Genomic DNA, 16,716 nt, shown 5'->3' with positions numbered 1-16,716 from the left:
TGACAAATGTTGTGCTGTTCCATTTCAAACAGTAATTAAAAAGATTAAACGAAACAACCTGTCCAACCCTTCTGTTCATGAGGGCTGGGTTCAATTGCTTTACTCAGATGTGCAAAATAATTGAGCCAGGAGCTAAATTACGGAGCTATGGTCAGCTATTAATGGCTTTCTGAATTCTTGAAGGCTGGGTTCTAGTACTGTGCTCAGATGTAGAAAAAATTGAAATTAACACCATAACAAATTACCGAAACACATATCGAGTAAAATGTTCAAAGCTTGCACAAACAAATTTCGCGTGCAAAAACAGTAAAAATAGCATAATCGCTATCTATTGATGAATTTTTCAGTACTTCATAGTGTATAGCCGGAAGCTGAAAGTAACGATCTGTTTTCGTTTGATAAGCTTAAATTTATACTCTTGAGGTCGACTGTATGGTAACAAGACTCGATCTAAATTGCACTTGGAAAATTGCAATAACCCCAAAGAAACCTTCAGACATAATTTTCCGCCGTAGCGTGTGCTTTCACAACAAAATGCTCGGCTACTGCAATTGCGGCTTTCAAATTTGAACAACGGCGCCTCATTGTAATAAACACAATTGTCTCTTTGCCGTTGAACGTCTACAACATAAGCCAACTATCATAGATACAGTAATCTAGTACCAATAAAGGTACGAATTTTTATTCTTCTACTTACCATTAGCTGAGCTTTTAGAAGCAAAACTGTCTCGGTTTAACTCCCTAGCAGGATCTCGGCTAGGTTCACCTCTTCCGCGAGGAGGTTGTTTCTCAGACTCTGAGCGAGGCTTTCCTTTATCTTTTTCAACAGCATTGACTTTGCTGCCTTCCCTATCGGAAACATCTCTTCTAGTTTCCTCATTTTTTCGTCTGCCTCGGTCGTCTTTCTTTTCAGGACGACGTCTGGTGTTCCGCCCATTTCGTTGTTCCCTTTCTCGATCTCTTTCTCTTTCACTTTGAGTACTTGTAGTGCTGCCCACTGAGTCTGCAGAGTGGTCTCGGCCTTTATTTCGCTGAGAGCGGTCTCTGCGTGTTTGCCTACCACGGCCCTGTGGTCTCCCACTCATACCATTTCATTCTGCCATGAAGACTTCTCCACTTGAACAAGAAATTCACGCGTAAGACTCAAATAGCGCCAAGCGCCATCTTGAATACCAGATTGCAAAGAGTGCCTCGTTTTCATGCTTTTCATCTGGTTGCAACAAAATAAGATGGCGGCAGTTTTACTTCCTGTGTAGGAACGAAAGAAATGTCCTAGTTCTGTTGTCACAAACGCACCAACGTTATAGCCTTCACTAACTAGCTGTCCTTATCTTCATTTGAGAAATATGGGGTCTTTATTTAGCAAAAAGAAAGAACCTGAAAAACCAAAGATCACTGAACAGGATAAAGCAATTCTGGTAGGAATACTTTTAACTAAGGCTAATCTCATAACATTTTAGCTTCCTTCTTTTGCTGAAACCATCAACAATTAAATGCCATGCAGGGTACTCAGCAGACTAGATAAATATGAATAGATAGATAGACGTCCAAAATAAAGTAAGTTGTAAAACAGGGTTCATTCTTTGAAAAGGGTGCATGGCAAAGGGTTCATGGCAAAGGGTTCATATGAGGTTCATATGAGACCCCTCCCCCTGCTCCTTCCCTCTTGCTACTCTCGTTGAAATTGCCAAGTCTTGCAGGTCAACTGCAACCAGGTTGGTAAAAAAGCACTCTGACAAACATTCTAACAGTAAAGAATAAATTAATGATGATGAAGTTCGAAACTATTCTACTATATACCTACAAGTTTAAGTACTATATTTCAGAGCAACTTACCCACCAGAAACCAGACAGTACAATTAATGTACATCAAATCAAAAGTATTTACTTATGGCTGCATATTAAAAATAATCATTTAATACTATGTGATTTTTCAGGCATTGAAACAGCAGAGGGACAAGCTGAAGCAATACCAGAAAAAGGTGCTAAATAAAACACAGGCTGCAAAGCAAACTGATTTTGGAACTAGTTACCCCTTGGGAAAGCTGTAACTGCTTGCTCAAAAGTCATTCTCACTAGTGCATCCCCCCTCCCCTCCCCCCTTCTTTTACAGTAAAAAAAAGAAGTCTGCATACGAGCAAAGTGGCCGATCAGGCCGGCGCTTATCCCAGTTTCTGTAGCATGAAGTAACTAGGAGTATTTCTACTCCTCCCTAGATGGGATACTAGTCCATTGCAGAGTTACCCCCAGCATTAAGTTCACCGGTACCCATTTATACAGCTGGGTGGAGAGAGGCACTGTGAGAGTGAAGTGTTTTGCCCAAGAACACTACGCAATGTCCCTGGCCAGGGCTCAAACCTGGACTGCTCGATCAGGAGGCGAGCGCACTTGCCATGAGGCTACCGCGCTTCCTTTACAGTACTTTGTAAATATTCAAATCTCTTTAAAAAAAAATCCCAAGAAACTTCACTTTGCCTGTCTGGTAAGTGAAGGAAAGCCTATTTTAAAAGTCACCAGCACCATGCAATCATACATGACTTTCCTTGCACACTGAAAAGGTACATTTTTATACATAAATTATGTTGTGTGGTGGAGGGTATTTATAATGACTTAAAGGTCAGTGGCTGGATCTAGAGTTTAAACCTACATTTTTTAAAATATGTTTTAATTGATTATTCTTAGTTCAATCGTGTCTACTTTCTCCCAGCACCTGCCATAAACAGACACCTATAAACAGATTCCAACTATCACACTATCTACTGGCAGCATGTTTAACTGACTTGTACTTATAAATGTCTTTCTTTTCATCAGATACAACTCAATCTTGAAAAGGAAAGACAATTAGCAAAACAGCTCTTAAAGGAAGGGAAGAAAGAGTAAGTTTATGTGGGTTTTTTAATTTTTTTTTATTTTATGGTATTTTCAAAAAAAAAGACGATATTATTATCAAAACAGCTCTTAAAGGAAGGGAAGAAAGAGTAAGTTTATGTTTTTTTTATTATTATTTCTTTATTTGTGGTATTATCATAAAAAAGAAATATTTAAGAAGTAACTATAAGGAAGGCATCAGAGGCTTGTGTTTGGACTCAGGGTCAGATGGTGTGAAGTTGAACAATCTCCAAGGTCACTGTATTGTGTTGTTAGGAATGACACTGAATCAATCCTGCATAAGAGAAAACGTGGTGACTGGTACATTTACCCATAGTTCCTAGTGCACAAAAATCTTAACAACGTTCATAAAAACATACAGAAGAGTTACAAAATCTTCAAACCTAGGCTACACAATGTCCTTACTACAGGGACAAATATTGTAAAAATTTGGCAGCCTTTCTTTGTGTGCCTTGTAGGCTGTGTTATGTTCGCAGGGTATTGTGGTAAAATGTACAACCGCCATATTTTTTCCTACGGTGGATTGCTGTCAGTAACTACTCATTAACTGAGAGTGAGGTCTTTGGGGAAAAATCTAAAATAGAGACCTTGTGGATCACTAACAGACAGTCAATAGGGCAAGGCCGAGGTTTGAGATTTTTCGGTAAAGACCAAACATTTGAGTTTAAAAAGTTGTTTATTATATGGATTGTTTGCTTTACTTTTGCAGGCCCATAATCGGCCATGAGCATAGACCCTTTTCATAAATGGCTGCCAAATTAAAATTCTTTTGTACACATTTAAATTAGCTTCTCTAACCTCATTTGAGAGTAAAAAATTTAATTTGAATTATCAACTTAAAAACGAGGTTAGTCAAGCTAATTTTAATACTTACAATTTAAGATTTATAATTGGCAGCCATTTATGAAAAGGTAATCTTACAGAAGAATAATGCCCTAAAATTAGGCTGTGACTAAAAGAGGGACGGTGACTTGGGGACATGAGACGTGGGGACGCGGGGATGCGGGGACGCGGGGACTCGGGGACGTGATAAACAAACAACACCTGATTTTTGCGCTGAATTTGTAAAATACAATTTTCGGCGGTCAAGTGAAAGGTAATCTGATATGCTGGAGAGTTTGTCAGCAGACCAGAAGCTGATGATCCCCAGCATATATTAGGGACCAGCACCGACGACGATGAACCCAGAGGACAACGACCGGAAGTAAAATTTCCCCTTACTGTGTTACTATGCATGCTCGACTCATAGTCCATGTGAAGTTCAGGACGTCAAAACGTCAGGTTTGCCATCCTGAGCAAACATGAGTATGTATTAATTTATTTGTGCAGTGTTTCAGCCAGAAATTTATATCAAACTATTGGAATGAAATTTGGTTATTTATTTAACCTCTTAGCTTTGTATTAACTAGATTTTACGGCGAGTTTGATGTAGAAATCGTTGGTAATAACATTATTTTGGGTTTATCGATTTGTCCGTAGTGAAATTTGCTTGTCAGCGAAAGTAGAAAATTAAATGAATTCAGAAATTGAAAAATGACTCCTTCTTTCATTTTCTTCTGGTTCCTATCTACATGTAGGCTTTCGCTTATGTTTTTAGGATAGAATTTTATACCGTGAAAGTCGTTTTAGATTATATCCGCCCGAAAATTCGGGTTAGTTAATCTCTCCGAGTGAAAACCTATGTTCGTCCTATGAGAAATCGAGATTTTTCGACATAAATTCTTCATGTAGGACTGACAGTTCGTTGTCATCGATAGTACCGTTTTCGTAGCTCAAGCGAAATTGGTCGTGGAGCTCGTGAAAGGAAGACATGACAAAATTTTTCGATAGTTTTAGGTCGATGTTTGCAAGGACTCAGCTCTATTTACATGTACTTGCACTTGGTTTTCACACCATGAATGACATCCTCGACCCAGTCTTACAGAAGTTTTACTCATCATCGTCGTCTCATTCATCATCGGTGCTCAAGGTCCCTACTACTTTTCACTTGACCGCCGAAAATTGTATTTTACAAATTCAGCGCAAAAATCAGGTGATGTTTGTTTATCATGTCCTCCAGTCCCTACGTCCCACATCCTTAAGTCCCTGCGCGTGCTCGTGTCCCACGTCCCCACGTCCCCACGTCCCCGAGTCCCCACATCCCCAAGTCCCCACATCCCCGTGTCCCCAGGTCCCAAGTTCCCATGTCCTTGCGTCCCCGCATCCCCGAGTCCCGCGTCCCATGTCCCATGTCCCAGTCCCCAAGTCCCCATCCCACTTTTAGTCACAGCCCTAAAATTAGCCAATCAGAGTGCATGTTATATTGGCTACAAACACAAACCATATAATAAAGTTGCTTAACTCTCAAATAAGTTAATAAAATTAAGTGCTAGTGCAGTAAGCCACAATGGCCTCTTCATTCGTGAAAACGTTGCCTTAGAAAGATATATTCAGTGTTGTTTGTTTAATTAAAATTATCCAGTAAAGCAAAGTTACTCCTTAAAAAGAAAAGATACCAGGAGCAGACCCTTGAAAGGACAGACAACCAGTTGGACAACTTAGAAAAAATGGTTTGTTAATATATTGTTTTGTTTTGTACAATACATTACCGTATTTACTCGAATAAGTGCCGTCCCCGAATAAGCACTGCCCTCAATTAAGTGCCGCCCTCAATTAAGTGCTGCACATGGGGTGGAAAAGCGCCGCCCTCGAATAAGTGCTGCAGGTGCGGTGAAGATGATAAAAATACACTGTAGTCGCATCCCGTAATTGCATTCTGTAAGTGCATCCTGTGTTAAATCTTGTGCACTTTCAGCAACAGTCAGGACATTGACATTGAGTGAAGCATTGTTGAAAACCTGCAGAAAAGTATTCACAAGGCTGTTACGAAAGCCAAAACTTAGGTTAACTTCAAGCCTGTAAGCCATGAAAAATATTCATGCGCAGCGCTTATTCAAGTAAATACAGTAAGTGAGGTAGTTGTGGTGTAGTGGTGTAGAAGTCTTGGTTCAACCTTTGCAATGATTATTGTGTTATTTGTAAGACACTTTCTTTCAAAAGATGAATCTCGTTGGGTGATAGTAACAATCATAAATTGTTAGGGGAATGTAGCTGTGGGAAGAGGGAACTTTCAACAGACAGGCATCTCCTCCTGGGAAAGTAGAAATAGTTAGTAATAGCTACTTTATGCTACTGAAACAGGACTTCTTTCAAAGTGCCAGTCTCTTATCCACTAGGCCCAAAAACGTTTTTTTACTTTCTTTGTTACCGTTAGTGCATAACACTGCACAAGTACGGAATTGCCATATAAAATGCAGGGCTTGAGAAAAGTGCCATTGGGTCATCGGGGACAAGTTGATTTTCCTGCTAGGACAGTAACTTTCCATTCTCACTTGCCCAATGGGCAAGGGGTTAGACAAGTCATCTACCAGTTGAATAAAAAAAAAACTAAGACTTGCCCAGGGCAATTCAATTCAATTTTAATTTGAACTCTCACAAACATTAATTTTATAAGTGTCAAAGCGCAAGGAAAGGTTGCTTATATCTCCCTCGATAAACTCATTATAAAAGACAGACCAAAAGGATTGGCTGCTATGGCCTCCTATCCAAGGAAAAGCAAAGCAAAGCAAGCAAAATTATAGTTGCTTGTCCAAAGGGCAAGCTGGAATTGAAGTTTTTTTTTTTCCGAGCCTTGAAGTCTAACAAGAATGTGAATAAACCAATGTCGTTCAATGTAAAAAGAGATTGTAAACCTGTATTCAAAGATATATTTGTTTTCTTTGCTAGACTTCTTTTGGCCTTATCGATAACTCTCCATGTAACTGAGTACTGAATTTCTTACTTATAAGCGTGTTTAAACATTATCACCACAGGTCCAAGATGTTGAGTTTGCTCAAGTTCAAATTCAAGTGGCAGATGGACTAAAGCAAGGAAATGAGGCACTTAAAAAAATGCATGAGGTATGTAGTGTATATATTAAGTAAGTGCATGTCCTATTTCAAGAGCCTCATAAACAAAGTGGCCCAGTGTGTAACTTGTGGGCTGAACTGATCACTTGAAAACAACGAACTACCATTTTCACTTGTAATACTTCAGCTAATGAGTGACTCATCTGATAGGTTGATCAAGCAAAGGATAATAATTATTGATCAAATCATTAATTGCTCACATGCTTAATTGACTGATTGTTTAATTGATCATCTGACTGACTGAAGAATGAATGACTGATTGATTTGATTGAATGTTTTTTTGATTGATTGATTGATTGATTGATTGATTGATTGATTGATTGATTGATTGATTGATTGACTGACTGATTGATTGTAGCACGGGCTGTTATGTAAGTAGGTGCTAAAGGAGCACTCCAATAGTGTCTTGATCATTGTTCATTGTATCATAGATAATGTCAATAGAAGATGTGGAGAGAATAATGGATGAAACCAGGGAAGGAATTGAATACCAGAGGGTAGGTGCTGTTGATATCAACTGGAAAAACATGTCTTATTCTCTTGTTAACCACAGTCTTAATTTCATCACTGTAAGTTACAATACGGGCATAATTCATTCATTTTTTCATTCCTTAGGAAATTGATGACCTTTTGAGTGGAAGTTTGACCCAGGAAGATGAAGATGCCGTGTTACAAGAACTCGAGGAAATGACACAGGTTGTATGACACATGTATTAGAACCAGTTACTGTTTTGTAGAATTCAATAAGTTCTTTTAGACTGATACAGAGCACTCATACTGATAGAGATAAACAAACCAAGGAACTAACATTCATGTCTGCAATAAAATGTTTAAGCCCGTCACGAAGGCAGAAAATTAATGCTGGCAAAAGCACAATAATCAATGGTAACACCAAGAAACACAAGATGTAGCATTAAAAAATTTCAATTGTTATGCTTGTCAAGTGCATTTCTCAGTATTTATGTAAATTTCTGTGGTTGTACTTTAAAAATGTAACTATGTATTGGTGCATCTGTTGATCATGAAAACCAAGAACAAGAAATTGTTGAAGCAGCAGCCGATATGCCTTATAAAATTTTTAACTTCACAGGATAAAAAGAATGACAAAGTGCACATTGTAGGATTTTATGTAATGCATTGCACTCCAGATCCAAATGTTGAGGGTTTGATCACTACCATTGCCCTGGTATCATGTTCCCAGAAAGTCTGTCACTTAATTCACTCAGTACATCTGTAGTAGTAGTAATGGTGATTTGTTACACATCACAACCTCACCTATCTTCTTCGTGCTCTGTTGCGCATAAGGCCGCAATTTTGTTACACATAACCCCACAAAATTAACCTGACAAAACATTGTAATTAACTAGCATCAATTCCAGGGGTTTTATAAAGCATTTCTTTTCTTTGGGAACAAAATACACTGTACTTTCCTAAGACATAGTGGTAATATTCTTTTTTTTTTTTTATTTCAGTCTGTGACAGAGAATCTTCCAGAAGTACCAACAGAACCATTACCAGAAGTGCCCACAAAAGAACCTGGTATGTATTTGATAACAATGAGTATTACTGCCAATCTTTGACTATAACATTCATAAGAAATAGCAGTTTGGCAACATACTGTTTTAGTCTAAGAGTTTGAAGATTAATTAAATTAGTGTTGGTAAAATGGTCCCTTCCAATCTTTGCTGGCTGATGGTATGTCCTTGTGTGTGAGAGAGAGAATTTTTTTTAATCACTGTTATTTTGTTCTGAAAATTTGTTTACAGGGGAGAAGAGACCACAGAAGGAAAGGGTAGCTTCGAGAGAAGCTGAGATGGTGCCAGCTTAGACATCATGCTATAAGCTGATTATTCCAGTAAATAAATTTGTTCATGGCTGGTACAATAAGCAGATCACTAATGGCTTGCAACCTATAAACTACACCTGTAGCCCATAGTCTGTCGCCTGTGCTGTGCATGCTACACACAAGCCATACCCAGCACCCTAGGTGTTCAACCAGTGGCATATTAACAGCCTGTGTTGTAAGATATGGTATGTTGCAAGCAACTTGTGATCTATGAAACAGGACCTGTAACATGTGAAATGCAACCTGTTTAATATACCAGTCATCTTATTTGGATTGCATCTAAGAGAGAGGAGTATTTTTTCTCATAATCAAAATAAAGTCTTAAGAAGCCAAATACCATCTACAATAAGTCTTGTAGTTAGCATCAAATAACTTTTAATTTTAATGTGTGTTTTCGAGCAAAAATGTTGATTGGAAATTGTATCACAAGAGAGAGTGGTATTACAGAAAGTTCACTTGGTCTTGAAAGGACCAAGACTCTAGCCTTTACAGTAGCCTTTTCTTAAAAAACCACGAGCAGAATATAACCTGAGAAAAAAATAATATTGTCAAGTATAGTCATGTAGTCTGTTAAAGAGCCTGCCCCTATCCTGAATCCAAAAAAAAAGCAGCTTTCTGCACGTATTGCATGCCTGTGATACAAGCAGCAACTCAAATTATGTTGTAATGATATACCACTATGTTAACCTGTGTACTGTCACTGATTGGTTAAATTAGTGTCAATCAATAAGAGACTTTAAGGGACATTTTTATTTGTGTTATGGTTTTCCTCACCAGCAATGCAAGATTAGATATCCTTGTAGAATAATGATGTACACTTCTAACTAAACAAAGCGATAAATAACACATTTTTCCCTGATTATTTAACTGATATCTAAGGTAAACCTGGTTTCTGGATGAGCTTAGTCAAACGCTAAATGGATCTTTGGCATAAAATAGTCACACCAAACAACATCTACTGAAGTGGATGAGAAAAAAAGAGAAAAAAAAGGAAACGTTCAGCTTTAGTGGTTGAAGTCACTTTGTTTTGTAGACGCTAGCATTCTTTTGCCACCCAGCATGGTAGATTTGGTAGGCACCAGGGAGCAAAGAAAGCAAATTTTCAGGCTTGCCCTCTGGGCAAGTTCTAAAAAAGTTATGGTGAACTAGCCAGAACATCCTTATCACCAGTGCCAAAAAAGTTCATCTCAAGAGTTCTTCAATCTGTAATTTGAATAATTTTATCCTCAAAAACTTTCCTCAAGAAACTTCAATTGCCCATCGGGCAAGTGATGGACAGAATCCACTAACTTGACTAGAACATCCAAGAGCCTTCTAGGCTGTCGAACAGTACTTTCTTTGCACACTGGGTACCATATGACATGGGTACCATGTAATAAAGGGAATTGTTAGAACATAAATCAGCAAATCATAGACTGGCATGTTCAGATCTTTAAACCTTGTTTAGACTGCTATTTCTTTAAGAACTTTCTAAGGTTCTTTTGCATCATTGACCCTCTGTTCATGTTTAATATTTCACTCTGACACATGCTGCTGTTTAAGATGGCATAAGTAGAATTGGCAGTTTCTTTGGTTTTTTATATGTTGTTACTTATAACCTTATTGACAATGCTTTTTATAAATAAATATACAGGTGAAAAGTTGAGTTGCTTGTTTCTTTTATTCGATTTCTAATATTTTCAATGTCAGTTTTCCATGTACATGCAGGGTTGCCAAAGTAGGCAGCTTTATAGTTGGAGTAGGTGCCAATTTTGCGATCTTTTCAAAAGAATTTAGAAAAAAAGCCTGGCTGAGGAGCCAGTTACTTCTGACTACCCTGTACATGGAGTCAATACAGTTGACTATTGGGCATCTGGATCCCAAATAAAATAACTATTATTAGTATCACCCAACTAGTGGACTAATGCAAATCCTGCATTTTAATTGGCTGCGCTACTAGAGGACTATTAGTAATAGTCCTCGAGTAGCGAAATTGGCGCAGTCAAGCATGACGCTTTCTTGCATTTTATTCCCAAATAAATATTTCTTCAACTTGCATTTGCTAACTTTATTATTGCCTTTTCTGTCCCACTAGTTGGGTGATACTAAAATAATTAGACCCTTCGCCCTCTCGCCTTTGCCTCATGGGCAATTGACCTGTTGCCTGCAAGGGCTACGGGTCTAATTGTTAAACAGCAAAGTGGTTCTTATGTTTACTTTTGGTCAGGCACAACCATCACTGCAAGCTGACCATTTCTCAACTGTCCAGAATTTCTGGATGTTCATTCCAAAACACATCACCTATAATGTCAGTATGATGGATTACAATCTGTCTCGTTGATTTTCTAACACTACCTCCTTCAGCTGTGTTGTCAACAGCAACAGTCTGTAGAGAGCAAGATAAAACAAAGTCTGCGCTAAATGTTATGAAATTCCTGCATTTGTGTAGTGAGGGGTAAATGAGAGTGAAAGCTGGGGAGAGTAAGGGGTGAGAGGCGTGAGATGCAGAAGAGCCACACTTGCCCCGCTGCCCCTCTTTCCACCCTTGCCTTGGTAGTAAAGGGTGGTAGGAGTGCGGGGCAGCAAAGATGATGAGGATGACAAAAGTTTTAAGGCTGGCCAAAGTGCAGAGAGTGGCCAGGGTGGCCAGGAGAGTGAGGGTGAGGGGGTGGCAAGGGTGGCACTAAAGACAAAGATTGCCAGGGTGACCAGGGAGGAAAGGGTGGCCAGGTTGACGAGGGTGAAGAGGCTGGCAAGGTCCGAGGATAGCCAGGCCTTGCATGCAGTGGCTGCACCCGCAGTATGAGCAGCAGTCAAAACTGAGCTGCCCCACTGAAACAACACAATAATTATTATAGTCTTTTACTTCGCAGCAAACAAAACTAAAGAAAATGCTGAAGTTGTTTTGGCCTCTTCAAATACTTAGTTTGAGAACTCTGTGTTTAATTTGGTGAGGAACAACATAATTATTTTGTTCAAAATAACACTTTCCTTCCTGGTGATACTTGACAGGTGAGGAGCAAGTTGCGAACAACACTTTTTTGCTGCTAAATTAGGAAATGTTTCATATTTTCCACTTTCTACAATCTAATTTGGTGTTTGATACCACCCTGGTCACCCTGGCCAGGGTGACCAGGGTGACCGTGGTGGCAATGGTGGCCAGGGTGGCAAGGGTGGCCAGGGTGACCAGGGTGACCAGGGTGATCAGGGTGATCAGGGTGACCATGGTGGCCAGGGTGGTTTAATTACCTTCTCCCAGACAAGAACTGATCCTTTTCTGTACATCTGACGCAGGTTGTTGTAGTTGATGTTGAATTGAGAGAATAAGATTTCATTCTTGTCACTGGATACTGTGCCCTAATCAGAAAAGATTTCAAGAAGTCAGAAATGACCCAGCCCAGAAGGAGGGGTATATGTGTAGGGGTTTTTGGGAGGGGTCATAGGCAACTTCTGATTGATGATTGTACACATTTGGAGACTTTTTTGAAATACATTTTTTTCAGTTTGACAATTAAGAACTTTACAACAGATTCCAAGCAAGGAAGATCAGAATCCAGGATGTGCATATTTCTAGGTTTTATCCAAAAAAGTACATCTCTGCATACAATGCTCTCACCATTCCCCAACCAAACCAGTCACCATTTTGATCTATACCTTGACAATTTGGAGATAAAATCACATCCACGTACAGTATACAGAAACACATATCTTTGTTGTTATTAGATTTCCAAGAAAATGCAGAAGATAATAGCATTATCTTCTGCATTATCTTAATTATGCATGTTTCGCCCAGTTGTTATATAGTCAGCTAACGGTTTTTCAAATACTCTGTAACTGACAATGATGTCATAATCTTCTTAAAAGTTATGATAATAGCATTCTGTTTAGACATGATTAGAGGACTCCCAGAAAATGAAAATATTAATTAGACTTATCTGCTTTACTAACATTAAGTCTCTCCTCAGCTTGGTCTGCTGTAAGACCTGACTGTTGCACCAGACACCAGAAGCATGTGTTATAAAGGTTGTTAATGTGACCTGCAAGAATGAGTAGTATAAGAAACGAAAACAAAATTTTATTTTACTCTGAAGTGTCTCAATCAGGCCAGTTGCCTTCCCTTTTTTGGCCTACTAAATTAATACTGATCTCTCTTATAGATCATAAACTGTTGAGCTACAGTACTTACAATCTGCTTGTCTCCAGCTCATATAGTCTCTCAAGTTCTTCTCGTTTGGATAGAGAACAACTCGTCCATCAAACATTGGTGGATAGAGAAGCTCTCGAGAAGAGAAAAATTGGCTCCAATAAAACACATAAGAAGAGGAAAACAGTGACACAACATTCGTTACCAGCTTGCTGGAAAAAAAAGACAAAGAAAATAATTAACTTGCACAAAAATTGTATCAACAAGGCACAAAAACTCCTCATCCCTTAGCTAAGTGATCAAGCTTGAGTGAGCTGGCATTGCCTTTGGCTTACACGTTTAGAATTCAGGTATCATTAAGATATTTTGAATCTTTATATCTCAATATACTGTATATCCTCAAATAATAGCTGTGCCTTGATTAATTTTCCTCCCCCCGATCAAATAATTATTGTTCTCCTTTGGTGGGATTATTTAAGATAATCGCCTTGAATAATTGACCTCCTTCCACCCCCTCACTTCCCTTGAATAATCACCCCCTCCCCTCTCACTAGACTGTGGTAAGCATGGAGGATAATGCTGAAGTGCAGTATGATCCAGCCAGACTGATTGAGGACTCAAACTCTGAGGTCGAAGATATTGACATTGAAAACTAATCAAGTTGAGAACATTTAGAACGCCCAACATCAGTTGTTTTTAACTAACCTTCTGCAAACAATATTGAAATAATCACCCCCCTCAAGTTACCACCTCCTTTTGGTCCCTGGCTATTATTCAAGGAAATACCGTATTAAGAGCAGCTTCGCCTAAATATCAACTAGACTTCGAAATGGCGCAAAAATCGAATTTCTTCAAACTCACCCAGAATGAAGCCCTATGGCACTAGTTACAAAAATATTGTTTTAAGGTCGATAAATCAAAAATTATTTTCTTATGCAACTTTTTTGTTTCGATGCCCCAAATCGGCCAAAATCGATTGAAAATGAGCGGCATATTCAGAGGCTCATAAACTCAAAAGTAAAAATCTTCATTACAAACTGATTGCACGTCGTATTTGTACTTTCTTTCTTGTATATTTAGAGCTAAATAGATCGCAATTTCATTAGAACTAAAATATTTGACAAATTTTTTTAAATTAATGACCTAAGACACCTTAACAAGAGGTCTACATTTAGCCTATTTTCAAATGGTAAAAAGGCCTTCTGGTACACGGCTTTTCCCAAAATGACTAATTTGGTCTGAAAGACCACTGTATCTTCTTCAAATTGGTGAAATAAAATTTTTGGGTAAATAAAATCGCGAGCGCTGAGATAGCGAACTAAATGCAGCACTTCTTCCTGAAACATGACCTTTGACACAAGCGTAATAAATACTGATTACTGCAAGAAAACCCGGAAGAAAAGCAAACGCTTCGTTATTTTGAAACATTTTCTAGTGATATCTCTCCAAAACCATTATTGCAAGAAACTATTTCCAGATGTGAAAACTTACAGGGTCAAAGAAGGAGCTAAAGGGCGCATTTGACACAATAACTTTGTTTGCTGAGAATTGGAGTCAATAACCGTTAACGAATTCCAGTGAAATTGAAAAGTAATGGAACTTATGAAGACAGCCAATTTCACTTTACATTTTTGGGGGTTGTTTATTTTGGGGTTGCCTATGGAAACTGTCAATGGAGTTCAGTTAGTATTACGACAAACATGCGGTTGGCATGTGCATGGAATTTATAGCAGCGGGCAGGTCACGGAACATTAAACATTTCTTCTTTTAGAGATTTGCAAATCTGGATCCAGCTTGTTTTGAAAGCTAATCCAAGAAGACTGCTATAAATATGAATATTCAGGTAAGTATCGGCTAACTACTTCAAGTTCATAAATTTCACTGGAATTCGTTCATGGACTTCAATTCTCAGCAAACAAAGTTATTGTGTCAAATGCTCCCTTTAGCTCCTTCTTTGACCCTGTAAGATTTCACATCTGGAAATAGTTTCTTGCAATAATGGTTTCAGAGAGATATCACTAGAAAATGATTCAAAATAACGAAGCATTTGCTTTTCTTCCGGGTTTTCCTGCAGTAATAGGTATCATTACGCTTGCATCAAAGGTCATGTTTTCAGGAAGAAGTGCTGCATTTAGTTCACTATCTCAGCACTCATAATTTTATTTACCCAAAAAATTTTATTTCACTTATTTGAAGAAAAAATGCTCTTTCAGACCAAATTAGTCGTTTTGGGAAAAGCCGTGTACCAGAACATCTTTTTACCATTTGAAAATAGACCTCTTGTCAAGCTGTCTTGGGTTATTAATTTAAAAAATTCGTCAAATATTTTAGTTCTAATGAAATCGCAATCTATTTAGCTCTAACTATACAAGAAAGAAAGTACAAATACAACGTGCAATCAGTTTATAATGAAGATTTTTACTTTTGAGTTTATGAGCGTCTGAATATGCCACTCATTTTCAATCAATTTTGGCCAATTTGGGGCATTGAAACGAAAAAATTGCATTAAAAAATAATTTTTGATTTACCAAACTTAAAACAATACTTTTGTAACTAGTACCCATAGGGCTTCATTCTGGGCGAGTTTGAAGAAATTCAATTTTTTCGGTATTTCCAAGTCTAGTTGGTATTTAGGCAAAGCTGCTCTTAAAGACTTGAACACTGTAAAAGTGAACTTATTTTCCACAGGTGGTAAATTTTGTATCCACAACTAACCAAAATACATCAGTTTCTTATCACTGGTCATGGTGTTCATAACAACAGTTAATTATTGGTAGACTTTGATTAGCTCTAAATACCTCTCTCTATATAGAATCTTTGGCAAGGCTGATTGGCATGTGTTAGTACCAATTTTCCTCTATTTTATTGAACAACTTAGAGCAACAATTCTTTTGATTTTAGAATACTGGGTATATTACCAGTTTCTTCCCAATATAATTGTGAGATATTAGTATTACAGAAAGTGTGTGTTGTGATATCAGGGCATACAAGGTTTAAGCACAGTTGGTAATAATAATTATTATAGTTTAGCTCATCACCTTGCTCTTCTGCTGAACTGTGTTGTACTTCTTTTAAATACTAAACTAAAAGCAACAAAAATTACTCCTTGTAAATATCAAGTTGTCCACACACAAAACAATATTGATATTTAAATACAGTTTTACATGGACCCACATTAAAACTTGTATTATGTAAACTGGAAAAAAGGTTCATTAAATAGCCTAAGCATAATTTTTCCATATCATTTTCAAAATTATATCTTTTCAAGGGTGCCAAAGGGGGGGGGGGGGAGGATTTGCCAAAACTCCCCCTACCCACTTATGATGAGGTGTTTTTATTTCAAAACTATTGTTATCAAAACAGTGAAATGTATCTCCAAAGGATGACAAAAGTATGAATATTGAGGTTACAGATCAATCACTTCCCTCCCCTTCCTCCCACTGTCCCCAAGCCCCCTCCCCTCCTATTAACCACCCCTGCAAAAATCACCTGTATTCATCACTTTGTCCATATGCAATCACAATGTCGGTGAATTCTTTCATCACTGTTTCAGCGCATTTATTCATAAGCTGCAATGCTCTCAGATCGTTTGGTTTTTCAAAACCATGTTCATCAGAAAACCTAAAAGTTGAAATAAACATAAGCTCATTTAACGATCTTGTTGATCACTTCATCACGAATGAAGTTACCAAGCATGTGTGGTTAGTGTACCGGTGAAAATTCCTTCCATCGATTCGAATGACAATCCAGCAGTTCAAGAGGCATTGATCGTTCTGCTCAAACTTTCTTACGTACTCATACTTGCTTTTGGCCATTTTTTTCCCAGCATTTCAGAGCCATCGCTAGAGATACTTTTGCCGCGAAAAACCCGCCATTTTTTTTACTTAGTAACCAAGCCAACACGACAAGGC

General features: G+C 38.1%; 3 protein-coding genes across 7 annotated transcripts in view; 1 reads left to right on the top strand and 2 right to left on the bottom strand.

The window, feature by feature from the left end:
* The window catches only part of LOC110060274 (serine/threonine-protein kinase SMG1-like), a 66,253-nt gene extending 65,064 nt beyond the window's left edge, over nucleotides 1-1,189 (bottom strand). For all 4 annotated transcript variants that reach the window (XM_089290420.1, XM_089290421.1, XM_089290422.1 and 1 more), the window contains exon 1: nucleotides 698-1,189. In XM_089290420.1, coding sequence (XP_089146546.1) covers nucleotides 698-1,085 — 388 coding nt within the window. In that variant the 5' untranslated portion in view covers nucleotides 1,086-1,189. The remainder of the gene's footprint in view (nucleotides 1-697) is intronic.
* LOC110060270 (charged multivesicular body protein 6-A-like) lies at nucleotides 1,180-10,327 on the top strand. The gene is made up of 9 exons (XM_089290427.1): nucleotides 1,180-1,418; nucleotides 1,938-1,982; nucleotides 2,812-2,876; nucleotides 5,351-5,438; nucleotides 6,741-6,827; nucleotides 7,268-7,333; nucleotides 7,452-7,532; nucleotides 8,309-8,375; nucleotides 8,603-10,327. The coding sequence occupies exons 1-9, from the start codon at nucleotides 1,347-1,349 to the stop codon at nucleotides 8,662-8,664; spliced, it is 633 nt and encodes a 210-aa protein (XP_089146553.1). The 5' UTR covers nucleotides 1,180-1,346; the 3' UTR covers nucleotides 8,665-10,327.
* LOC110060301 (putative tRNA(His) guanylyltransferase) lies at nucleotides 9,188-16,692 on the bottom strand. Of its 2 annotated transcripts, XM_020767062.2 has the most exons (7): nucleotides 16,517-16,692; nucleotides 16,295-16,426; nucleotides 15,844-15,888; nucleotides 12,848-13,017; nucleotides 12,610-12,698; nucleotides 11,911-12,018; nucleotides 9,188-11,047 (listed from the first exon to the last, which is right to left on the bottom strand). In XM_020767062.2, exons 1-7 carry the CDS (start codon nucleotides 16,618-16,620, stop codon nucleotides 10,919-10,921), a joined length of 777 nt encoding a protein of 258 aa, XP_020622721.1. In that variant the 5' UTR covers nucleotides 16,621-16,692; the 3' UTR covers nucleotides 9,188-10,918. The 2 variants fall into 2 exon arrangements, with proteins under 2 accessions (XP_020622721.1, XP_089146552.1); XM_089290426.1 differs by lacking the exon at nucleotides 15,844-15,888.
* Between the last annotated feature and the right edge of the window lie 24 nt (nucleotides 16,693-16,716).

Source organism: Orbicella faveolata, unplaced genomic scaffold (genome assembly GCF_042242905.1).
Source record: "Orbicella faveolata isolate gen_17 unplaced genomic scaffold, um_ofav_v1 contig_2, whole genome shotgun sequence".
Classification (NCBI taxonomy): Eukaryota; Metazoa; Cnidaria; class Anthozoa; order Scleractinia; family Merulinidae; genus Orbicella; species Orbicella faveolata.
This window is presented reverse-complemented; position numbering and strand designations above follow the sequence as displayed.